The 26,891-nt window shown below is 40.2% G+C and overlaps 2 protein-coding genes across 5 annotated transcripts in view; both read right to left on the bottom strand.

Annotated features, from left to right (window-relative positions):
• stxbp6 (syntaxin binding protein 6 (amisyn)) overlaps positions 1-7,180 on the bottom strand; it is a 66,316-nt gene extending 59,136 nt beyond the window's left edge. The window contains exon 1 of the mRNA XM_026151295.1: positions 6,778-7,180. The gene's annotated coding sequence lies outside the window, so the exon portion shown is untranslated. The remainder of the gene's footprint in view (positions 1-6,777) is intronic.
• Positions 7,181-22,781: 15,601 nt separating this feature from the next.
• The window catches only part of fermt2 (FERM domain containing kindlin 2), a 37,015-nt gene continuing 32,905 nt past the window's right edge, over positions 22,782-26,891 (bottom strand). For all 4 annotated transcript variants that reach the window (XM_026151090.1, XM_026151091.1, XM_026151092.1 and 1 more), the window contains 3 exons: positions 25,738-25,862; positions 25,460-25,601; positions 22,782-25,086 (listed from right to left, as the gene is read on the bottom strand). In XM_026151090.1, the coding sequence (XP_026006875.1) occupies positions 24,913-25,086; positions 25,460-25,601; positions 25,738-25,862 (441 nt within the window). In that variant the 3' untranslated portion in view covers positions 22,782-24,912. The remainder of the gene's footprint in view (positions 25,087-25,459; positions 25,602-25,737; positions 25,863-26,891) is intronic.

The following is a 26,891-nucleotide window of genomic DNA, read 5'->3' as shown; positions in this document are numbered from 1 at the left end:
ATAACTGCAATATGATTCCAACATCCTTTTAGACTGACCTGCTTTGAGAGCTAACCTCGAGGCCATTAGCAGGAATTCCAGAGTAGTTGCCACGGTTTAGCCTCCTCCCCCCCCCCTTGAATACACTGACCCAATCTTCACAAAATTAATTTCATTAACTGACAGAAGCCCCACTTCAATGTGCACAAACTGTACAGCTCTCCAGAGTTATGCATCAAATCCTCCCAATATAACAAGCTATTTTCAATATATTGATGCGGTATTTCTATTTTTAGCATGTGCATGTTTAGCTAACAATACTGGGGGTATGTCACAGCTTTTCTTTAAATTCCACATGCACCACTCTAAATTAGTTCAACCTTTTCAGTTGCTCACAATTATTTTATTTTCTTGTTGTTTAACTAGATAGCACACTGCAAAGCAAATACAGAAAATATGCATCAACTGTTTGGTCTCGTTGCTACCTAGTAGCAAATCAGTGCAGTGGACTTTTTTTTTTTTTTAAGTGCAGTGGACTTGTTCACTTTCAAAGCCCTATTCCACAGCACCTCTCCCTCTTCTACACTATCTTCTAGCTATAAAGGAAGGCTGCCCACATCACCCCTCAAGCTGTCACCAGCACATAGCCCCCCTCAGGTGGTCCGCTGAAGCATGACGGGAAGGGGGGGATAAGTAGATGGGGGATGCAAGGAAGAGAATAAGGAACAGAAATAGGAGAAGGAAGCAAACATGAGCCTCAAGGCAGCGAAATGTAGCCAGCTCCAGTGCACAGCTTATGGTCTGACTTTGAGCAGTCTTATGCAATTCTGAGCTGTGCGAGAAGTCACAGCCAAGGAGCTGTTGTAGCAGTGAAAATGACGGACATATACTTTACGGCTGCTTATCACCCCATTTTCAAGCAAAACCTTTCAAAAACACTTCATTAACTGTGGTTGTGTATTGCCAAGGAGTAAAAGGACCAGCCCTGTTCCTGCTCATTCCCTTGCTCCCCTCTTGTGTTAATGTGAAATGTGTTCAGTCAATGCTCAGTGCTCTCCTGGGACCTCATTGGAGTGCGGTCTTTGAGCTAGCCTGCACAATGCACATCTTCTTCTTTAAGCATCAACACGGTCCTCCCGCTTTCCAGTCTGTGCTCACAAGCACACAGGAACCGCAACTTCTTTCCACCGCAACAGAAACAGCAGGAGATGAGAAAATTGGCCCAAAAGACAAGTGGATGATACAGGCTTTGTCAAGCTAAACTAAAGGTGTGTCTTTAGTTTCCTTTGGAGAGGCATAAAAGCTCAAAGCCAGATCAGCAGGTGGCACAGGCTAAAAAAAAGATTATTAATTAAAAAAATACATCAACCAAGTCCATCTGAAATCCATCTATTACTAAATATATTTACTCTGCTGTATGTGTAATTAAAAAGTTTAGTAAATTATCTATCACTGATATAAAGCAGTATAGTTTGGATGTATATCCAACTCTTAAGACTTTTCTTTTTAGACTGACAGCTTTAATAATCTAAGCATATAGTCTGGTGCCGTATTTAGGAATCTAGGTTAATTAACGTTGGGGAATTTACTCAGCTTTATGGAAAGTTGTAATCCACAACTAATATCCAGAAAAAGATTCCAAACATTTTTACACAGTGTACAGTTTGTTAAACAAGTCCCTTGTGCCATATTTGAGAATTAAACATACAGGTGCACTGCAGTGGCGTGCCAACAATCTTTTTTCTTTTTTTATTCCTGATAAGCCAACAATACGAAAAGCAGTGCAGACTGAACCTCAGCTGAACTGATATGAAATAAGTACAGCTGGGAATATCGCATATATTGATCTGACGCGATAACTAACTAATAAGTCCACCTTCAAAAGAAGTACATATCTACTCCTCCCACTCACATTTGACTGGCTTTGGAAATGTTCAGAAACAAAATAGTTTCTTTCATTCCACACTCCACTGTGGGAGATATCTCAAAGATATAAAAACACGCTCCCTCATCTGCAGTCTTTCATGCACATCTTTCACATCGACTCGCGGTTCTTTTCAGGGCCTCGATTTAACAGGAAAAAAAGAAACCTTCCATAGCGCACCTACGTTCACAGATTAGATCTTTAGAGAGTGATGTCATTCACCCGTGTCACTGACTGAGCGATATCCAACACTGCCACGCGAACAGATGGTGAATGTTACTTCTCATAAAATAACTGAGAGATTACGACATCGATCCTGCTGTTTTTGAGGTGTTACTGCCAGCCTGCGTTGTATTAATGCAGCACTACACCACAAATACAAAAAATAAAATCAGTTTCGCATACACAATATATCAAAAACATGTACAGTCATTTGAAAGCAAAAGATTTTTCTCAGAACTCCATCCAGTCCAGTAAAAAAACCAAAAAAAAAAAACCAAGTAGACCCCATGATTCAGTACCTTGTAGAACAACTTCAAGTAACTTAAAGCAATTATTTTCTATTTGACTTTCATCCATCTTCTCTTCATCCAAAGGGATATTAGCCTAATCTTCTTTACAAATGCTAATATATTCTTCTTAGAGAGACGAGACTTTCGCCTGGCAACGCTTCATAACACGCCATACTTGTTTAGTCCTTTCCTAATTGTACAATCATGAACTTTAACATTTAACATGCTAGCTGAGGCCTGTAGAGTTTTTTTGCCTTTTTTTGCAAATTCTATGTCCTTGGAGTGAATTTGTTGGGATCGGAACATCATGGTATTGTGTTATTATGACCCACCTCAATGTTCCAGTGCCTAAACTTCTGTTTGATTATTAGCACCTAGCTGTTACCTAGACAAGCAAATGAAAGAGGGTCAGTGATCCTAGAATGGACTCATTTTATAGCTTGGAGAATCCAATAGTTTGCTCTCTATAGTAGTGTCACTTTGAAAATAGATTTTAAAATATCAAATCTTTTTTTTCTCTCTTCAAAAAGTTTCATTTAAAGCCAAATAAAAACCAAGTCCAATAGCAATGGGGTTTGTTTAAGTGGTGCAAGATAAGACACTTTAGATATAATCTATTTAGTCAAATGTACTTTACATGGAAAAAACAATAGTACTGTTGAGAAGGAATCAAAAGTATGACACTAAACAATATCCACCAGGCTTTGAAAGCTTTGTCAGACTTTCCCAGTAGAAATAAAAGCCAATCTGCATCCAGCACATTGGGCTCTGAACTGCCATATCTTCTCTTCTGAGGTATCACTTTTTTGTTTGTTTTGTTTTTGACGCAGCAAAATTTCCAAATTCCTTATAACCAAATCCAAATGAAGAGCTGTCACATGTAAGACTCGAGGAATGCAAACCTAAACAACCGTTTACTGCGTGGGTAACAATGCCAGCAAGGCAAGAAATTATATTACACACATTCTAGATTTTTATAGTTGAGAAGCTCATGCTCAGCAGAGGCATCGCACAGATTTTGAGAAAATAAACAGAGACATCCGTGTCTGCATACATAATCTAAGAGAAGCTCAAACTGTAGGCTCTTACTCAGGTAAGGAACATCTTTTGCATAAGGATCTTTTTTTAAATTCTGTTGTTAATTCAATGAGTTGTAAACTTTTTCTCGTCACAATACACATGGCGCGCATATGTGTATATAGCAATGTACGCGAGAACGAATAGTGCACATGCCATTTAATGGCCATTTTGTGTTAAAAGGGAGCACCATAGATCAACCAGACTGAATAGGATGTTATTTTCTCCCCTTAAAACAGAAAGATATGGAAGGTCCCATCCATTTTCCTGTGCAAGTCAGCTGTTAGTGAAGGTTATATATTGCCAGGGCAGCATGGGCTAACCATGAATCAATGAATGACATGCCAGGCCCCCAAATGAGCTCATTCTTTAGAGCCCAGTGCCCTCTAGCAATAAAACATTTGAGAAGGGGGCTGGGAAAACAGAAGAAAAGCAGATAGAGAGCACTTAATGAGAGATGTCTCAAACACTGCAGAGATCACGAGCATAATGACTGTTAGAGGACCAATGGCATGACACATTGCATAACAGTACAGACGTAAATATACATCAAGGTAAAAAGACAAAAATGCCACTCCATACAGCCAAAATACTGAATAAGAGCAACAATCCCTCAATGCAAAATTCGGATTTTTTTTTTTTTTTTTTTTAAACGCAGCGCCTGCCCTTCAACATCATCTTGCAAAAGCCAAAGTTAGATATAATGGCTGTGCTGTGATTTTTGTCTGCGTTTACAAGTAAAATGATGACTGAGAGAAACAGATGCAACTTGATGGGTTTTTTTCCTCTCATAAGCTGCACAGCTGTCTGTCACTAGCTGAAACCTTGTTGTTCGGTGTCACTCGCTGAACAGAGCAGATGGTGAAAAAACTGCGCCAGCAGCGGGAGAACAAGAGCGTTCGCGAAGAAGTACCGCCTGAAGTTTTTTTTGGGCGGGGGTGTTTCGTTTTGAGTACTTTTTTTTTTTGCAGGATACTGAAAAAACAAAAAAAAATCTAGTGACAAAGTCACTAAGTTGGCAACAATGAGTTGAAGTGAACTGTGATGGGCCGAGAGAGATGTTAGGCATGAAATTCTACATCCACAAACGTTGATTCTGTTCATCTGGACATAGCATTTTCAGTGGGAGAAACATTTCGTCACTCACCCAAGTGACTTCTTCAGTCTCAGCTGACTGCAGGTGTCCCCAGTCTTATAAACAGTATCACTTAAACTAGTACCACTGAAGGAACAATGGGCTGTGAGGTCAGTTCCTTGAAACGTTTCTCCCACTGAAAACGCTACGTCCAGATGAACTGAATCAAATTTTGTGGATTTACCTACCTGGATGATTGAGCATGCATCAAGACGAAATTTCTGAATTTAAAGAAACTAAAAATCTGAAGGCGAGCCAAAAAACATCAGGTTCTCTTCTGAAAATAATTGAGTTGGTTGTCATGACAAAGAATATCACGTAATGTGTTGGAATTAACTCACTCTAGCTGACATTTCTTTAAGTAGTATTTTTCACATTAATACAGCGTTAGTTCTAGATGTCATCTAGTGCAGATAAGGCTCACTGTTGTTTAGTCATTCAAGATTTGCAGAAGTAGGATGTGGCAGCTGGTCAGTAGGATTGTCACGCCCTTCCTCTGCTGTCTGCTAACTGGACTGGGGAAAGTGACAGGGACGACAGCCAGTATTTTACCCAAATTTTAGCAGGTTAACAATTGGCAATGGGGGGGGGAGGCACTTAAAGGACACACCCCTATATCTTTCTTGTGTCTTCCTTTCATTACCTTTCCATTAAGTATATTAAAACACAGCATTGAGCAGAGCAATTCAGGGAAAGCCTTAGACTCCAGACTTCAATGTCATTTTACCAGAAACCCTGGCAGCAGAGTGTATTTGTTCACTATATGAGATGCACCGCAGAAACAAGGATCTTTATCTCTTTATGTCTGCCTTCAAGGATATTTGCTGTCTAGCAGAAGAAGAAGCCAGGGAGGGAGCCGGCTCAACAGTTTACATCATGACTGTAATTGGACACTGAATTATGGGGAAAGGTATAAGCTTATCTTTTATGGCATGCCAGAGCAAATTAAACCCTGAACTCAGGCAGCAAGAAGCAATATTTTAATGTAAGTGGGTTAGTTAATGCCACCAGGAGCATAGGGGCAGTATAAGGAGCCTCACAGCTAATCCCAACTAAACATTCTTCAAGGTCTGCAGCATGTCCTGGAGATACAAAAGTGGGAATTGCTTTGGGATTTGGTATAGTAGTATTTAAATACAAGCATGTGTTGGACTTTGTAAAGAGCCACCCCTGAGATTTTTTAAGATATATTTAAAGCCAAAGCATATGTCTTTTTTCCCTTTAAAACGGCCATTTGGTTGATACACATTTTAAGTAAAAACACTATTTCATCATTCCCTTTTTAAAAGCTCTGAGGTGGCCCCTGGGGCTCTAAACAGTTTCCATACACATTTGGACTGTTTTGTTTTAGCACAAAGATGCCAAAAACCTGGTTTTGGATATTGCACAAATTATCCAAATATTAACACTGAACGCTTTAGATTTAAGAGGTGAACATATTTAGCCTTCAAACATCTTGCTCTGTACGGTTCACTGGAAGGAATTCAAACTATAACCCTTTGCAGCTTTAACATGTGTGCATTAGCATGTGGATAATATCTGGAGGCTTTTATACTCTAACTTGCCACTGTGACATGAAGACGAGCAAACAAACAGATGACAGAGAAGCACACCCTGCAATCATAATACTCGTGCTGGACAACTCCCCACATTCACGTTGGGCTCAAAGGAATTTCACTGGAATATTTGTATATGCTGGGCTGGCGCTCAAATATTAAACGTTTGGCAGAAACTATGTGAGCTATTTAATTTTAATTTACAACACAGGCATCAAACGTACACTTTAAAGCACAAAAACGTGACCGCGGATACAAATATATATATATTTTCTAACAGCAAAACAATTCAAATAATAACAATGTTGACAAAGAAATCCGTTCAGAAAGCCCGAGAGAATGATACATAATAATAATTTAAAAAATACACAAGTTGTTTTTTTAAGTAAGTCACACCGTCGCGTGCGCTAGTTAATGATTAACAAGCGCGCGCGCACGCTTATATTGATTGTACCGCAAAGTGGCTGAAAGGTTGTTGGCGCAGTCTTCCAGTCGTTCATCAATAACAAGAAACTCCCCCCGTACGCCTGTGTAAAATATCTGCCCAACTTTTGATTGTTTGCGGGAAGTAAGCGGGACGCAGAGACTACTCACCGATGCGTCTGAGCGAGCAGTTTCCACGTGCAGTCAACAAATCCTTGGGTTAAATGTCTCCAGCTGTCACACTTCACCTACTTTTAAACAGCTTCTTCCCTATTGTTAGCCTTCCTCTCAAAATAAAAGAGAGCATTTCGAGGTTAACATCGCGTCGACTTCACTTCTGCGATAGTTGCTGGTTTCTGAGCCGCGAGAGGAGAGTTTTTTTCCCCCTGCTGTCGGTTTTGGAGAGCCAGTCTGTCTGACCGTGGCTCTCTCTTTCTCTCTGTGTGTGAGTGTGTATGGATGGGAGACCAGTAGCAGGTTCCCAGACACACAAACCAAACCCACCCGCCCGCCAATCACGTACAGTATCACACCACCACGTCGTGAGCTCCTCGAGTCTGTACGCTTCGCGAGACGGAGAAAATTCCCAGGCTGAATGGAGGCGGTGGCTGGATGTTTATTGCCTCTTGAAAAGTCATAATATGTATAATATTCAAACACAAAAGTGAAAGCAAAAGGATACTTCATAGAAATGTGTCAAACTATGATCATTCGGTACAACAAGCACTTACCAGGATTAACCTTGACCCTAACACATACCAAGCACCAACAGATTTTACATTTTTACATTTATAATACATAAGAATCGACTTAATTCTAAGGTGAGATTAAACTAAAATTAAGTTAAAATCAAGTTAATCTGTAGTTAGTCAATTTGTTGTAGACACCTATTCAATTCAGTTCAATTATATTTATATGGAATTCACAACAACAGGAAGTGCTCTATGTTGCAAGGTAAAGCCTCCACAATATTAGAAAGAAAGCCCAAAAAATACACAATCCCCTGTGAGCAAGCACTTGGCAACAGTGGGAAGGAAAAACTCCCTTTTAACAGGAAGAAACCTCTGGCAGGACCAGGCTCGGGGAAGGAGAGACATCTGCTGCAACCAGGTGGGGGTGAGGGGAAAGAGAAGAGGGTAAAAAGAGACAAAAGGTAAGCTAGAGGAGAGAGAGCTTCTGAAGTTGGTGGCCCGTGTCAAAATTGTCCCGAAATGTACTGTGAATGAATGAAACACTAATAGTTTATAGGGGTTAAAAAAAACAGAAAGTAGCTTCTCTTCAGTGATTCGGACTTCCCCAAGTTACAACTTTAAATGAATATGGCACTACCAAGGTTGCTGAGCTCATAAAAAAGAGCTTTCTGGCTTCTGAGGATATTGTGAGTGTAGTGGTGGAGAAATTATATATATTGTTTTTTGTTTTTTTCTATGTCTCAAACACTGAAGAAGACTGATTATCATATTTAGCCTACAAAATATCTTCTACAACTAATTTAGCCTGGTCTTAGCCTGGACAGGATTACAGTGCCTGGTGAGGTAAACCTCACAGTCCCTCTGATGATATACTGGCAGTTATGACACCAATAGGTTTTATTGCATAGTCTGTATGACTCAGACTTTAAGTACAGTATGTGATATCTCCCTGTAAGAGTTCATGAACAGTAACTGTTCAAGAAGTCTTGTAAAGGAAGTTCTCTTTAAAAAAAAAAAAGAAAAAGAAAAAGAAAAGCTTATCCACCTTTACACATTTGTTTGGACATGTCTCCCCTCCTGAAACAGGTTACTAGAGTTCTAATAGCATCACCTCATGAGAAAACAACAGCATATAATGGTGTTATACAACAATTCTCATCACGCTGCCTGTGGCGCAGACATTACAGACTTGTGGTTATACGACAGTTTCCCACATTATGACTGCTAACTAGGGCATTTCCCAAGATCATCTAAAAAAGAAGCTCAAGTTCTTTGAATTAGTCGTTTAGACAGGCCTACTCTACCTGAACACTTTCCAATAACGCCCCGCCGGACGTGTGGGAGGTGTCAGTGTTCAGGACCATCATCTTTTGTTTTTCTACAACCTTGCCAACAGAAATCTGCTCCATGGGAATTCACAAACACACAAACACACACACACAAACAGTGGATGGTTTTGTCTGGTTGTGAGTCATCCATGTTCCCCACAGATCCCTAATTCCTCTCCTGATAGATCTGGCTTCTTTTACACGCTCTGTCTTCATTTTGAAGAAACTTGGAAACCTCTGCTTCATCTGAGATAGCTCATATTTTATGTGCTTCTGTTTTTTTGCCTATGGGGATTTGATCGTTAACATGTTGCGGAGGGAGCTGTTGAGCGGTTAAGCTATCCTTACTTACCACGATAAGCAGAGGACCCGCTGTACTATAGCAGATGTCCTTAGGTCAGCTTTATGAGATGAAATGCATGATAAGAAAACCACTTGTGGCTGGAAAAACAGCAACGCTGTAATCAGAAATTCATGTTTCTGTTTTGTCCAGGAAAAAATCATTGAAAACAACTTGCAGGAGTTTGCCTGGCTTTACATTCTGGAGCCTGAGGAATCTACTACAACATGCTATTTTTTGAAATATAAGTTTAACTGTATTTATGGCAGATTTCAATCGGTTTTTCATTCAAGAATGCAACTTATTTATCATTCCACTGATAACGGGTACAGCTGATAGTCAGATTACTCTGCTTCATGCAGAAACAGAGGACATTTTCACTTGGCAAACAGCACAGCAGTAATTAAATATGAACGTTCCCAAAACTTCCTTGGGATCGTATTACTGTTTGTATGGCTTTGTTATTCCTTGCAGCAGGTAGCTTAGCAATCTGGCACAACATGTAGTTCATTTCAGGAATGTGGAATTTGAAAAAAAAAACAAAAAAAACCCTCTTGATCCTCTGAGACTACCTGAGGCTACCTTGTGACCATCCACTTTGTTACAGAGACCCTTCTGTTGAGTATAAATTGTAATCTGAAAGGGGAATAGTTGACTCCTGTGGCTGTGAGGCCCCTGGGACAAGTACAAGAAGGTACTTTGACACTGCCCTGCACACACTCTGTGTTCTCCTACATGAGTAAACACTTTTTAATGTAATGACTCCCTTTTTCCAGGTGGAGGAAAAAGCAGAAAGTGGCCAAAGGGCGAGAAACTGATCCACACACACACACATATATATGAGAACACACACACACAAGCTGAGAGGGTGAAAAGGGCATTAGCAGGCATTAGTTTCCTGCTTTTGAGTTTGGGATTTGGGGCACTTGAGTCTCTCCAGGGAAAGCCTGGTCAGTGAATTTCTCTGATGAAAGAGGCAAAGCATTGAACCACGACAAGGTTTCAATAAAAGCCTCAAGACTGATTGCCCAACGAAAATGTCGGAACCTTGGCTATGCTCATTGCTCAATTCGATGCTGAGGTTAAATTTTGGATGCATGACACACCACAGAGACTGACACATCCTCCAGGTTCCCCTTGTGTGGTTTGAAGTTTCCAAGACACGTTAGAGGAGTGGAATCTTTGCGTAGGGAAGGCTGTTGGGAAAAAACAAAACAAACTACAGCCATTCACTGAAAAACAGACTCTATCAGCAAAGAGATATAACATTAGTAAGGTCTGTGGCAAATATGCAGAATTGTTAACTGTTTCACTCTTTAGAGGAACAATTTTCAATCATTAATGAGGCAATCATTCTGTTTTATCAAGGTGGTTACAAGACAGCAGTCAATAATTGTAAAATCTATACTTTTTGTAATTTCTGATGCTTAGTTTTATGAGTAAAACATTATGGTAAAACACAAGAAGCACAAAATGCATCTAGTTTTTTTTTACATTGCTTCCTCAAAACTGCTTTACTGTCATACTGAGTGATATTCAAACCACTGTTGAAACCCTCTTTTCAGCTGCACCATTATATCAAGTAGACATTTAGATGTGTTGTGCATCATTTTATGCTCATTGTTAGCACAGAGGAATGCATTTCCTCATAGCCAGGAACATTATACAATTCCAAGCTACTGTCAGGGCTCTCCGGCACTTATTCTCCTTTGGCTCCATCACTACCCCCCAACCCCCTCTTTCCCTCCCGCCAAAATCCTGGAAAAGATAAACACGCTTTCAGCCTGCAACTTCACTCGTGAGATCAGGGAGAAGGAGGTTCCTCAGTCCCATGTGGCGAGCAGGGTAAACACAGGGATCTGACTACAGAAGGAATGGAATGATGCGAGGGACCCTTTGCTCCAACCACCGCTTTTGCGTCTCATCTCCCCACACCATGGCCAGATGGCCGCCATCTCCATTCTTCCCTCTTTCACTCCTGCTAAATCAAACACTGAATTCATGTGGTTTGGAGCTTACTCTGCACAGTGTGAAGTATGAAACACACACACTCATCAGACACTGGTTACAGAGCTGCATGGGAGCTCACTCGGGAGAAAAACATGTCTTATTGTGGCTGCATACATTACTTCAGTAAGTGTGCACAGTGTGTGAGCTGTGGCATGCATTGATTTTTCCATGTATGGCTTTGTGTTCCAAGACAGCGTATGTTTTATACTCTTCCATCGGTTGTTTTGTAGTTCTTCCTGAATCTTGGCTCATCCAGAGCTGAGGAGTACAGTTATGAAAAGGGTGTGTCTGAAACTCCTCGTTTAGATTTCACTTATCAAGAAAAGTGTATATTTGCACTCTTCATGCACACGTAGCCCAGCTAATCACATTTGAAAGAGAAGCATCTGACCTGTGTTGTTTTTAAGGTACTTTCTAGCATTATCATTTGTATTTTCCACTTGAATCTTACAATTAAGTTTCTTTGCACGAGTGAGTTTTAGTTAAAATCCTCTGGTAATCAGAACCAGTTCTAATACACCTGGAGTAAACAAGCTGCTTGGCTGCGTGCACAGTTGTGCTCAGTGTAGCATGAAGACACAAACAAGCACCTCTGTGTTGATGGTTATTACAGAGTTTCTAAGACTTTATCCTTTTACAGTGAGGCATTTTAGGACATTGCCTGTCCAAAGGCTTCATATGATTTGCTCATTCATTTTGTTTATTTTGATTGCAGGACTTATCCATATGATCTTTCAGCCACTGCTGGAACATAAGGACCCGTCACTTCTTAAAAATGATCTCACCAACTAATCGTATAACCGCTCACACTGACATAATTCTTGACAACAGTTTTGCTGAATTTTGGGACCAACACAGGACCATTCCTTTGCCAGAGACCGACACTTTAATTAGATTTGCAGAAGATATTAACCATCAATCATGTTAATGCCCAGCCAACCGCAAGTAATGACTTTCATGGTCTGATCAATCAGCGCGGCTTTGTCTCTTTATTAAAAATGCCAAATATATTTGCTTTGAATCTCTGTTTTGAATTCTGCATTCCTAATAAAATGCTGGTTTTTGAATCAGTGACGCAGGTTAGTGTGAAAAAAAAAGTCTAATTAAATCAAGACCCAGCTTATGAGGGAAAGGCAAACTTTGCACTTGTTGAAAAAAAATGAAAGAAAATGTTCAAGAATAACAACAAATTACTTTACAGTTTTATAGTATAACAAAGGGTTTTTTCAGTCTCACACTGTTGCTTGAATTTGTCCCAAACTCATCTAATGCACCACTCACACTTATTCATTCACTCATTTAGCACAACTAAGTGGTAAACTACTATACCTTGAAAACTGCTTTTGTAGATTTTGTTTACTATTAAAATTATTATTAATAATAATTTAATTTAGATTACAGAATGTACAGTGTAAAATTCCAGTACAATGCTTGAAAATCTAGCAGTTTTTACAGAAATCAGCCATGAAAACCTTGAAAATCAGTAAATGGTAAATGGCCTGTATTTGTATAGCACTTTACTAGTCCCTAAGGACCCCAAAGCACTTTACACATCCAGTCATCCACCCATTCACACACTGGTGATGGCAAGCTACATTGTAGCCACAGCCACCCTGGGGCGCACTGACAGAGGCGAGTAACACAAATAAGTAGTGAATACAAAATGAACCATTCAGCGTGTCACTCTAAGGCCGCTGCAGTAGTACGGAGTACAAACGAAACACAATGTGAAATGCCAAACACTTAATAACTGTGAAACGTGGTTCAGTCTGCCTCTGTTTTGCATTTGCCTGCCACCATCCACTGTGGAAACACTTTAGAAACTAATTTTGTCCACAGGCAGCTGCTTTATGCAGCGTTTTTGGGGGGAAAATTATTTTTTCAGAAGAGCTCATCCTGAATCAAAGTTAATACCCTGGGGTGTGCTGAAGCCAAATCTGAGAGCAGCTCACTGGGCAAAAAACTCCGTAATGGAGGCACGCACCATTAAACAATACAAACTCAATCCATCTCTATCACAGCAGCGGGACAGCTAAATGATAGCTTTGTGAGTGTCTCTGTGTGTGTGTGTGTGTGTGTGTGTGTGTGTGTGTGTGTGTGTGTGTGTGTGTGTGGGTATTGTATGGTACTCTTCAAAACACTGTCACCTTTATCATTTTAAAGGCACCTGTAATCATCACAGGAGTCACTCTGTCTGTATTCATGCATTACATTAAAGACGTCCTTTAATACAGCACTTTTACTTTTTTTTAATATATACAGCTTTCTACTTTCTTGGTCATTTCTACATATGTTTCTAAATGTCTAACAAATGTTGGAACCTGGTGCCATAAATATAAGGTAAGTTATTTCTTTACAGCAGTGCAAAACTAGCGAATCATTTTACTCTGTGCATTGGTTGGACAACTTCAGGTTTTCAGCTCTCTTTTCGAGTTTTCATCTAAGAGTCCTGTGTCTTCTCTTTCTCCTATCTCTGCCTGTCAGTGACTGACTCTCACTCTACCCCTTATCACTGTTTCACTGCCAGCTGACAGTCAAAAGCACCTAAATTAGCTTATCAAAGTGCAAAGCTCCCTGGGTAACACAGTAAGCTAAGATTCCTATTTCAATTTGCCGTTTCAATTTCGTTTATACTGTCGACAGAACAAAAGACACTGCTATACCCATGAGTCCAAACGGAGATAAGGTAGAGATGCAGGGACGGACATGGGAGCCACTGAGACTTTGGGACAAACACAGATCTATTAACAAACAAGCAATAAAAAATGAGGGCGAAATTGAAGGAGAATGCACCAGTGAGGTCTTTAAAAGTTATGGCTGTATAGGCTGTTTTAATGCTATTGATGCACAGGGATCGATTTATAGACACCTGATTTTTTTTTTTCAAAGGAATAGGTCATAATGCAATAAAAAGTGCTGTCGGATTGCTCTAAACTGCACATTCCCCCATTAGATTACTTCTGTTTTTTTCCTTGTTAGACAAGTCAGCAGACCTGAATAGATGTACTCTCATTATGCCTCAGGCAACCATAAGTTCTCCTACTGCCATGCAAAGTGACCTGACACTTGTCTTTTTGTTCCATATGTGCTCCCTGACCAAAACTCTGTTTTAAATTGCATGATTTAGCCACACAAAATACATTTTTGAGAGAGAGGTGATGCAAATTACCCAATTAAGTGCAACAGTGCTTAAAGCCAAAAGATCCCTGAGGGAGAAGGGAATTACTTTAAAGACTCTCACAGCAAATAGCCTGACAGCAGACTTAGGCTGAACTGTTACGTGAGCTGAAATACACAACATCTGTATCTTTAGCTATGGTTTCTAACCCTTATTGCTTACACTTGTTTGTACGAATGACCATGCAATCCTGCAGAAAGTGATGAAGCAAGCGTCTTGGCTCACCACAGGCCCATCTCATCTCAATAAACAGCATGTGACATGACCTCATCTGCTTGGAGGACACCCTCTGGATTGGCTCTGAGACTTTAATGACACACTTATATTTCTGCAAATGCATGTGAGGTGTCCTGGAATTCAAAGCAAGGCTAACAAGTTGGTGGTCAAAGGTTCACAGTGCTCATCCAACACATGAGACATAGGAATGCCTAATTTTGGTCATGGAAGGGGACTGCTTTCTGGTTTCCATCAAAACCAGAACAGGTTAAAGCAGTGATGGTATGATTGTGTAAACCAAGACCTGACCAGTGCCATTTGAATTTATGAGTAACAAAGAAAATAGGGAAGATTTAGGAAACTTATTGAATTAACTTTTTAGCCTTGGAAACAAAAGAACATGTGTTCATAAAGTCTTTAAAGTCAGGTTAGCAGCACCAGAGTGTAATGGATGACATCAAGATAAGATTCTTGGCACTCATTAGTGTTTAGCCCAGACTGAGCCTTTTCCATGGAAATATCTACACTGAACTGTCCAAGATAATGGCAATAACATATGTGAGGTTTGTCAAGGGTGGAATTCCTGTCATCTAATATGTGAAATGGAACGGTGAAGCTCACTGACTGACTGTGTGTACGCTGAAGATACTATAAGGAAATTGAAAGGGTTTGGAAAGTGTCGTGTTTTCAATAAAACATCCGTAGTAGTTAGCAAGCTTCTTTATTTTAACGTGGCTCACATCCATGTACGTAAACATAACCTGCCGCTGCTTCTACAACACAGTATATATCACAATTTGGTTAGACAGCCCCCTAGTGGTGAAGCTGAACTACCCACATAACTCCTATCAACACATCCCCTTTTCTTTAGATGTTATCTGCTGAACAACACTATGGAAACATACCTAACATTGCATAGCTTGAATAACATCACAAACACTTGTGACAGTGTAAACTACGGAACACACAATAATGCAGAAAGTTCCTTTTTGATATATGCATATATATCTAGCTATATATGTATACACCAACATATACATATATATATATATATGCTTAAAGGTTTAGTCTATCAGGTGGCTTGATAGAGCGTGCTGATCTTCTGACAATGGGTGACTGGTCTCTTTGCTCCACACTGTCCTTCACGGGTGTTGTTGGTTCAGGTGGTGTGTTGTTGTCATCACACTGTTCTTCCGATGGTCCCATTGTCTTTTGAGTGTACAGTAAACTCCTCCGATTTCTCCTTAATATCAGTCCATCTTCAGTTTTCACATTGTACGATCTTGGGTTTACCTCCTCCAGTACAGTTGCTCTCTTTTCCCAGATGTTTGCATCTTCCACTCTGACTGCTTCATTGGGTGCGAGTGGTTTTAGACTTTTTGAGGACTTGTCAAAGTTGACCTTTTGTCTCTTCTGCAACTGTTTCATTTTGTCTCTCACTTGTTTATGTTTCCTGGTTGTTGTGTAAGGAAGAGTGGTCCGTAGTTTTCTTCCCATTAATATTTCTGCTGGTGACTTGCCATGCTCCAGTGGTGATGCTCTGTAGCTCAGTAGTGTCAAATAAGGATCTGCCTTACCATCTTGTGCTTTCTTTAGTAACTGTTTCACAATGTGCACACCTTTCTCTGCTTTCCCATTGGACTGTGGATGCAGGGGGCTTGAGGTCACATGTTTAAAGTCATATTCCTGAGCAAATAGTTGGAATTCTCTACAACTATAGCAAGGTCCATTGTCACTATGAACAATCTGTGGTATCCCATGTCTAGCAAATATTGATTTCATGTGCGTTATGACACAAGTAGCTGACATGTTGGACAATAATGCCATCTCTGGATAGTTTGACAAGTAATCAATAACCAGCAGGTAGTTTTTTCCTCCTAGGTGGAAAATGTCTGTTCCGACTTTCTGCCATGGTTCCTCCGGTATGTCTGTTATGGTCAGAGGCTCTTTTGGTTGTTTTGCCTGGTGTTTGATACACGTATCACAAGTGGAAACCATTTGCTCAATGTCTGCATTTATACCTGGCCAATAGACTGCTGTTCTGGCTCTCCGTTTGCATTTCTCTATGCCTAGATGTCCCTCATGCAGTCTTTTCAGGATGTCTCCTCTCAGTGAGTGTGGAATTACTACTCTGTTTTGTCTTAGCAGAAGTCCATTCACAACACTTAGTTCTGCTCTTATGTTGTAGTATGTTTTGCATTCACCTCTTGGCCATTTCCCATTCAACAGTGTTATAACTCTTTGCAGACTAGAGTCCTTTTGTGTTTCAGCCTTGATCTGATGTGATTTTCTGTCTGACACAGGAAGTGACTCTGCTACCAGGTTTACATGTATATTTACATCCATCTCTGTGGAGCTTTGCTCTTTGTTTGGGGTTGTGGCCCTAGAGAGTGCATCTGCTAACACAATGTGTTTACCTGGTGTGTAGATCAAGTTGAAATCATAGCGCTGTAGTTTCATCATCAATCTTTGAATGCGTGGAGACATTTCACTTAAGTTTTTCTTGATTATGGCTATCAATGGCTTGTGGTCAGTCTCTGCCACAAATGTTGGCAAACCATAGACATAGGTGTGGAACTTTTCAAATCCAAAAACAAGCCCCAATGTCTCTTTTTCTATTTGGGCGTAGTGAGATTCTGTCTCTGTCATTGCTCTTGAGGCATATGCCACTGGCCTCCAGTGGTCTCCATAAGCCTGCAACAACACTGCGCCGATCCCGGCCTTCGATGCATCTGTTGACACTTTTGTTTTTCTTTTTGGATCAAAATACGCCAAAACTGGCTCTGTTGTAAGTGTCTTTTTCAGTTGTTGCCACTCGTTTTCCAGTTCTTCATTCCATCTGAACTCGCAGCTATTGTGTAGAAGCTGTCTCAGGTGCACTGTTTTGGCCGCCAGGCTTGGGATGAATTTTCCAATAAAGTTAACCATTCCCAGGATTCTCAACACACCTTTTTTATCTTCAGGACGTGGCATTTCCAGTATAGCTCGTAGCTTTTCCTTGTCCGGCTCGATGCCTTCGGCTGTCAGCTTGTCACCGAGAAAGGTAATGTCACCCACGCCAAACTGACATTTTACTCTGTTCAGTTTAAGTCCATAACGTTTCACCCTTTCCAAAACCTTTACTAGTCTCTCATTGTGCTGCTGTAGTGTGGATCCCCACAAAATGATGTCGTCCATATAAACTCTGACTCCCTCGATTCCCTCGATCATATGCTCCATGGTCCTGTGGAATATCTCAGGAGCTGAAGAAATTCCAAAAGGCATTCTCAAGAAGCAGTAACGCCCAAATGGCGTGTTGAACGTGCAGTATTTTGTACTGTCCTCATGAAGCTTGAGTTGCCAAAATCCTTGGGACGCATCTAGTTTGCTAAAAAATTTTGCACCAGCCATTTCACTTGTTATTTCTTCTCTTGTAGGTATCTGGTAATGCTCTCTTTGTATGTTAGCATTTAAGTCTTTCGGATCCATGCAGACTCTAAGAGCGCCGGTTGGTTTTTTAATGCACACCATGGAGTTAACCCATTCAGTAGGTTCTTCAACTTTTCTTATGACTTCCAGTGCCTCCATCCGCTCTAGTTCCTCTTTAAGCTTGTCTTTAAGAGCAGCTGGAACACGTCGAGGTGCATGAACCACAGGCTGAGCTCCTTCTTTCAGCTTTATCTTGTAGGTGAAGGGTAAGACTCCAAACCCCTTGAATATGTCTGGGTACAGATCCACGATTTCTTTCACACTTTTGGGCTCAGAGCTGTTTATACTGTATACCCGTCTGACTAGGCCGAGTCTCTCACATGCTTTATCTCCCAACAGAGATTCATGTCCCTCTGGCACAATGATAAACATCAGACTGTGATATTTTCCTTTTACTTGTACCCGGAGCCTGCATTTACCTTTGGTTTTGATTGGTTCTCCATTATATGCTTGGAGTAAACTGTTATTTTGGAATATGTGTGGTTTCGTTTTCATCGCTTTCACATCCAGCTCATTCACCAGATTAGCCTTGGCTCCTGTGTCCAGTTTGAAAGTTACCAGGGCTCCGTTCACTGGTAACATCTCTGTCCATTTGTCCTGCTTCACTGTACTGACTGCAGGTTGGTCCATGGGTGTATCTTGCTGCATTACCATTCCCACAAAAAACGTGTCACTGAGAGCAGTTTCTTCTACTGTGTGTACTCTTTCTTTTTGTTTATTCTTTGAAAAACATTGCTTGGCAAAATGGTTTTGTCCATTGCATTTTTTGCATATTTTACCATAAGCTGGGCATTGTTTCCTTCCATGTTTTGTGCCACATCTTTTGCACAAGAAAGTGTCTTTTGATTCTTTCTGTTCTTTTTTGTACGTGCGCCCTGCCTGCCGTGTATTAACTGCAGCTACAGCTGTGCTTTCCGTGTCTGTTTCCCTCGGCGACCTGCTGAAGGTTTTTGCATGTTGTATGGCGAGCTCGCTGGCATGACATACTTTCACAGCACTTGCTAAAGTCAGATCCGCCTCTCTCAGAAGCCTCTCTCTTATCTTTATATCTTTTATTCCAAATACGATCTGATCTCTTATCATAGATTCTTGCAGCTGTCCAAAATTGCATGTTCTTGCCTTTAACTTGAGGTCAGTCAGAAACGTATCAAAACTCTCTGAAGGTTGTTGTATACGTGACCGAAAGACGTACCTCTCAAATGTTTCATTCTTTTTGGGCGAACAGTGTTCATCAAACTTTCTCACTACTTCGTCAAACTTTTCTTTGTCTTCTGCAGTTGCGAACACAAACGTGTTATATGCTTCCACCGCTTGTGGACCTGCTACGGTAAGAAGCAGTGCAATCTTCCGTGTATCAGGCTTACTATCTAGGCCGACAGCTTGCAGGTATAGCATAAACCGCTGTTTAAAAGTTCGCCACTCACAGTCCACATTTCCGTTCCAGTTGACGGCATCTGGTGGCTTAACACTGTCCATGATGACCTGCTTTACTACCCCACTCCTGGTACCATGTCGTGTTTTCAATAAAACATCCGTAGTAGTTAGCAAGCTTCTTTATTTTAACGTGGCTCACATCCATGTACGTAAACATAACCTGCCGCTGCTTCTACGACACAGTATATATCACAATTTGGTTAGACAGCCCCCTAGTGGTGAAGCTGAACTACCCACATAACTCCTATCAACACAGAAAGAATGATGAATCTGACATTATTTTCTTTTCATAACGAGTAGGATCTCAACTTCCAAAATTAATTGGCTTGCACAAAGAAACACTCAAATAATGCTGGAGACAAACTAGACTTTCAGGGATTATAGTCATTTGTTGTTGATTTACAAACCTAAATAAATAAGGCGATTAATTATGCTTAAAACTTTTTAAAAATTAGGTTTTGACATGAGTTGAAACATAAGAAATATATTTGTTTGCTGCTGGAGAACAAAATGGAGAAGAATTTAGGAGAATGCCAAGATTGTTTCATCATAAATCCAATGGAAATCTACTCAAGTTTTTACTTCATTGTGGCTCTTGATGGTAAAAAAGGGTAACTAAAACCATTAAGACACGGTGACTATAAAAGTCACAACAAAAAAAGCAAAATATTACAGTCAGGACCAATCCAAAATATTGGAGTACCAACCATTAGAACAGCATCGCCATCCCGAAAATCAGTTTTCGCTCTCATTATATTTACCGCTAGTAGTTGAATCGCCACACATTTTCCCCTGAAAATGACATTTTAACAGCAGGTGCCAGGAGTTTGAGGAAGATAATAAAAATATTGATCTAGATAAAAACTGGTTTGAAAAGCAAAAAAAAAAAAATCTGCACATCTGCCGGCATCGCTCACATTATCTGTGGCACACTGCTCACTGCAGGCAAAGAGGGTAAATGTCAGAAAGGGTTTCCTAGAGAGAGAGAGAGCTCCATGACATTAACAATGACTTTAACTGGCTGTGAACTACAGGAAAGCGGAGCAGAACTTCCTTGTAATTGAATTATACAGCCAGGAAGCTGCTGCATTGAATGACAACAGGTGCTACTTTGCTCTCTGTATTGTGCTGCTTCTTTTATGTGTTTACTTCCTGCAAAATGCAAAAAAATGTTTGTGAGAAGCATATAGTCTATAAATGTCACCTTTAGGTCTCCTGCAACATATTCTTCTCTCACATCAAGGCAGTCTAGATGTTCAAAGAACTCCACGTCATTGGCTGGAGCCGTTATTGTGACGTCTTTACTTCCAGTGCACGCTTTGAACACAATAGGGCAAGATCCCACTGGAGTATAGGCTATATAACATCAGAGAGCTTTAGAAGAATAGCCACATTTATGCTTCCATATCTAGATCCAGTTGCCAAATGAAACTTGATTTGTTGACCGCATCAAATGGTTTCTTGGAAGTTATCGCTGCCCAACTTTCCAGTTTAACTGTTGGATTGTGACACATTTTTCAGCAAGAACAAGATGTTCTTGGAGGATTTATTATTCCCGCTGTCATGCTGCACACCTCATCTGATCGCACAAATGACCGCAGGGCTGTTAAAATACACTGTAAGATTATTAAATGAAATGTGGGAGGATAGGAGTTGAGGACTCAACGCCAATGCTGGAGAGTCTTCTTCTTCTTCTTTTTTTTAAAGGGATCATTAAAGCTGAAATCTCAGCAACCAGAGAAAAAAAATTTACGGTACTTTTTGTGAAACACATTTTTTAAGGTTTCCAAGACTAAACTTCAGATGTACAACCTTCTCTATATTTTTTAACATAAGCATTGGCAGTGAGTCTATGGCCCAAAGTTTTCCACATACAAAAGTTAGTTATGGAGTTCCACAGGGTTCTATAGTAGGGCCAGTATTTTTCAACAATTAACTTTAAAAAAAAAGAATATATTCATAATGATCACTGGATTTTTAAAGCAGTTTTTAATTACCACACCTAATTCTAATCATAAAATCATAATTTCATCCAACCCTGTGCTCACAGTCCCTGTCATCTTTACTGTCTCCATCAAATATCATGGTAGGAGCTCCCTGTTTAATACCTCCATCGCCCAGCATCTCTGCAGGTGACAGACATACACCGTACCCACTATAGAGGAATGGGCAAAAGCTTGCAAATAGGCAGACTGTCTGCAGGCGTTCTCTGATCTAATCTCCTCCACAATCTGGCATTTGGCTTCTGCTGGGATGCCAGGTATACCATTCAGATGTAGGCAAAAGCAGCTCTTTTTGGTTAAGAATGCACCCAGCACTGGACTGCAGGAGAAACATGGGCAGTACAGATGGCTGTAGACTGCCCTCTGGTGGAGAAATATAATCAGTACACTTGTATATGACGCTGCAACTCAAGTAGTGTTTGTTGGGTATATTATTCGGCAACTGGAAATTGTATCCTCATCACAAGGTTCAGTTTTTGTTTATGTTTCAATGGGAAACTCCGTAAGTATAATCTTTCTCAACTTCACTTAATGTATAAAAGCTTCTTTGTCTTGCAGTCTCAGCTGACTGTTCTGTCTAGTAGCTGGTGTTTTGCGCCTCTGGTATTCTTGCCAATCCCCGCTCATGTATTGACCCATGTGCCTGTTCATCTTAGCCGATATGATGCCTGACATGTACTACATGGAATGTAGTACTGAGGCAGGTTATTGGTCGGTAGTTGGATGGGACCGGTCCCTTCTTGGGGTCCTTGGGGATCAGGACCGTCCGACCTTCGGTTAGCCATTCCGGGTATCTCTCGTCAACTAGCAGCTGGTTCATTTGTGCTGCCAGACGCTCGTGGAGTGCAGTCAGCTTCTTCAGCCAATAGGCGTGAACTATGTCGGGGCCTGGTTCATGCTCTTCATACTAGAGACCCTTGCTTGGATGTCTGCCACCGTGATGGTTACTGGACCCTGTTCAGGGGGAGGAGGTTGCTATGGTCTGCCCTCAGATCCACTTGCCAACTTCTAGCCAAGCATCTCACTGCTGCCGTATTGTAGATCAGTCTCGGTAAGCGTGGCTGTAGATATCATCCGTAGTGCTGCATTAACATTATCGAGCAGACCTTCTGAGGCCACTTCTGCTACACTGCAGTAGTGATGTCGCGGTGGGAAAGCTCCACTTTACACAGTCTGCATTTGTTTACTGTGAAATGTTTTCACTTTTTAAAAAACCTGTTTCCATTTCCTTCCTTCTTCGTTTTGCCGTTCGCGCTAGTTTCTTCTTTGTAGTATTGAGTGCAGTCTTAGCAGAATATAGCTTACTGCAGTGTACTGCAAGTACAAGAAACACACTTGTGGGTTGTTTTTTGTTTTTGTTTTTTTAGAATAGGACGTGTGGACAATAAAATTCCGCGTCGTCGAGTATAACGACGAATTGTTGCAGCCTTAATGTCATATTTTACTTTTGTGCAAATGTTATATTGTAATGGCAAATTATGTCAAATCAAGGACAGATACAGGTAATTAAATAAAAATTATTTTATTCATTTTTTTAAATAAATGCATTTTTACAGTCAGAAAACAGAACAGCAGGACATGCACTGCTACTCTTGACACTGAAGGCAAACAAAAAGTCAGAGAAATTAAAAATTAACAGAACAGTTTTTGCTTACCTCTGTTCTTTTTTTCTTTTTTTTTTTGCTGATTTGTCTCTCCTTCATATGGACATTATTTAATTGCACACTTCAATTGTGTCAAATACCAGACAAATAGTAAGTAGTGAAGTAACCTAAAATGGCATAGAGTCAAACTTGCAGCAAAAAAAGCACATCAATGACAATGTCAGTTCTTTTTTTAAATGAGCTAAAAATGACAGAGCTACAAATGGAAATGTAGAAGAGAAAGCAGAAATGGGGGGAGACAGGGCACAGTGAAAAAGGCTTGTGTATCTGTATTTTAGAAAAATATATATACTCAACAGAACTTCTTAACCAAACCTGGAGTTTGAGACTAGTGTTATCTTCATATATATTCACATATATCTTCATCTGAAACTCAGTAAGACTACAACATGAGCAGGCACATTTACTACACGTGTTGACAGATGGCTTACCTGCAAACCCCCAAAATGCAGAAAAACAAAACAAAACTGTACAATTCTATAAAAATGTTTGTGTTTTTTTTACATTAGTTACAAAAAAAATACTTCATTTACTGATCCTTCATACTGAGGACAGAACAAAAAAAGTTTGCATATTTATTTTTTAAACTCTGTGACCTTTTGCTGGTGTGTACTGATAATAACGATAACAACAACAACAATAATAATAATAGTAATAATACTATATGGTGTGACAAACAAAACAGCGTTAATGTAAAAGCCAGTACAAGGGATATGTGATAATGTCCCTCCTGTTATGTAGTGTACATGCACTACGCTATGAGACATCAGTGGTTTCAGATCTGAGGATGCCGTTCAAAGCTGACCTAAAACTGTGGTCAGAAAAAGAGCCATAAACAGATGTGTTAATGCTCTCTGGCATAAAATCTGTGCACTTTAAGCTTTGTCTAAACAGAAGACTGCTTACAGTTTGGAAAATATAAAAAGACATCATGTTTTAAAGGCATGTTAATTACCTTAGTTGAACATTCTAACTGAAAATTTTTACACCTTACTTTAAAAAAAAACTAGTAGGCGGTTGTAGTCAGCGCTACACTCTATCAACATTTCTGCAGCAAGGACATTTACATCAGCCGGAAACCAGATAACTCAAACCCACTTGATGCTCATGCTGTTGCACTGAACTGTAGTGTGCTCTCATTTTTAGCGGTCTATTAAATACAGAGTACATCTCACAATGTCAAACCTGTCAGCTAAAACATAATCAACAGAGAGACTCAACAGGAAGGACACAAGTTGTGAGGCAACGACAGAAATCAGAAGCAAAAAAATAAACGGAAAGTTCAGGACAGCTTATTCATAAACAGGACTATATACTGCACAAGTGCACTTACACGTGACTTCAAAGAAAAACCTTTCACAGAGTGGACAGGATGGACATGCAGATCTGATCGACTGACCTCTGCTGTTATAGATACTCTTGATAACCACCTTTTAGGATGAGTAACTGTAGGTCCCTGAGGCACTACAATTACATTTTTATCTACGTTGTTATGTCAGCCTCTTTAGTCCAGTTCCAAAAGAGAGAGAAAAAAGGAAAGTGAAAAAGAATAAGTGGGGAAAAAAGATTCTTTGGGATTTATTCTGATGTTTGAATGGTGTTAAAGGGTCGTCATGGACGTAAGTTGGTGGCCAGTCCAGGAGGAGAGGAGACAGGTGGTTGTAGGACAACAGACAAACTTAGCTTTCTGCTCAACCACTGGAGTTCATCTGAACTGCATCCACCACAATATTAGTGTTGCAACAAATGACCTTGTCAGCATTAATGCAAAAAAACCTCCAAAAAACTATGACCTTAAAAATAGCGTCAACCATGGCAATAGTCATGCTGCTCTGGGCTTTTCAGCGCAGACCTAAACAATTAAAAAGAAAAAGTAAAATAAATTCATATATTGAGGTTTCCCCCCGACCTCCAGCCACTCCCCCTCCTGGCCCCTGACCTACAATCATTGAACCCTGGCAGCCTGGAACAGCTCAGACCCAGCCGCTTGTCAGCTTATAGAACATTTCCTCATCTAGAGACTCATTCTGGTCCTTGGCACGCGTGGACAGGAAGATGTAGCCACCAATGAACTCGTGGACCACCTTACAGTCCACTTCGGCGCAGATGAATGAAAGACTGGGCTCGTCTGCAAATTCCACAGTCACCTGTGCACACAGAGCACGTCACATCAGTCACATCAGTCACATCAGTCGTTTTTTGGCTGACATAGTCGTTTTATATGTGTGATCAGCTAAGCTAACATCACAACAAGCAATGCAAAGAACTTTCACTGTTGACTTCCACCCTTTTTACTAGATTAATAGATCAACAAATTCAAGTCATTCACTTGATTATCAAACACAATTAAACAAACCAGCAAAATAAATCCAAGAAGATTAAAAGGAAGCTAAATTTGCCTCTTCTGTTTTATAACACTGTGTTAATTTTGTATCTGATCGAATCAGTGTGCCTGTCATGTTCCAATAATGTTTTTAAGAAGGTAATACTAAAGGTAAAGCAGTTATGTGGGTTTCCTACCATCTTGATCTCCCAGTTGACGTTCCACTGTTTCATGTTACTAAAGCGCCATGTCTTGATGGCATCTCCGGTGCTGGCGTCCATCCGGATCAAACGATTATAAGTGATACCGATCAGCTCCTCCCGCTTTCCACCCTGGAACCTGCAAAGAAGAAAAGAGTTAGAATCTATTGTGGAATGAAAGTGTGTTGATACAATGACTAAATATGTGACTGTCAGTATGTATGATGAGTTTTTTTGGATGAAGACACATCTTTAGTCAGTTGTTACAAACATACTTTGCAAGGAAATGAGTGATCCCAAACTCAGGAAGGGACTGCCATGCCTGGATAAAGCGCATCTTGGCCTCAATGAGACTCATTTGGGCCACATTCTGGTGGGCTTCAAGAATCCGGGCTGAAATCTGACAGAAACAAAACCGCACTCATTACACACATGACTTTTTTTTTTTTTTTAAATGTATTTTTTATTTACTCCCACCATTTAAAGTATTCACGAACATACACACTAATGACTGTAAACAAATGCATCCCACACACCACACTCTAACAACCCAATGCACCAATTTAACACACGCTTAAAGTGTAAACAAGCTGTGGTTAACCCCATAAAGCTTTCAGAGCAGGGTGTCAATAACCAGTGAACGTTCACAGTGAATGTCTACTACGTACAGCTAGAAAACAATTATGAATCCGAGTCTGCTTTAGAACCCAGACTGAGGTTAATGAGCCAACTTAAGGAAGCTTTCAGGGTGAACTGTGTGAATTGGCATGCATGTATTCACACATGTGTGCCTCCCTCCAGTGGTGCTACATGATTCTTAAGGCTGTAACCTAAACCTTACCATGAGCACAGGAGCAGAAAGTCAAAATGACCACATAGCCCAAAACAAGGATTCTACCATTTCTGTCAGTACACTTAGAGAATGAGTAGTAAACTCCCCTAAAGATAAGTAATCCATCATGGACTGATCATTTTATACATTAAAAAGGTTGCAGTGAAGCTGCCTGAACATCACAGCTTCTCTAATGCACTTGAAAAGCTTTAGTGGTCTCTGCCGGACTGCATTACAATAAAATACATAAATTAGATTTACCGTGATGGATCACTTATCTTCAGCAGTCTGGGCTCTGCTTTACATATATTAGAAATACATGAACTAAAATAAGCATCTAACTAAAGGCTAAACATATTATTAAAAAAAAAGAAAGAATAAAATACATTAAACTATTCATCAGTCTAAAAACATTTTCACAAGGGTCTGCTCTATTACATCAGTGAGGCTAACGTTAAATGCTGCATATGGACTGTGTGTTAAATGAGCTAAAACATGCAAAAGACCTGCATGGTCCATTTGTTTCACTCAGTCTGTATATTTATAGCCCCACACCACACAGATGCTCACTTGATACAATTATGTGTTACTTTCTTA

The sequence above is a fragment of the Astatotilapia calliptera genome, chromosome 19, assembly GCF_900246225.1.
Source record: "Astatotilapia calliptera chromosome 19, fAstCal1.2, whole genome shotgun sequence".
In the NCBI taxonomy this organism is placed as follows: Eukaryota; Metazoa; Chordata; class Actinopteri; order Cichliformes; family Cichlidae; genus Astatotilapia; species Astatotilapia calliptera.
The sequence above is the reverse complement of the archived record's forward strand: the minus strand, read 5'-3'. Positions and strand labels throughout refer to the sequence as shown.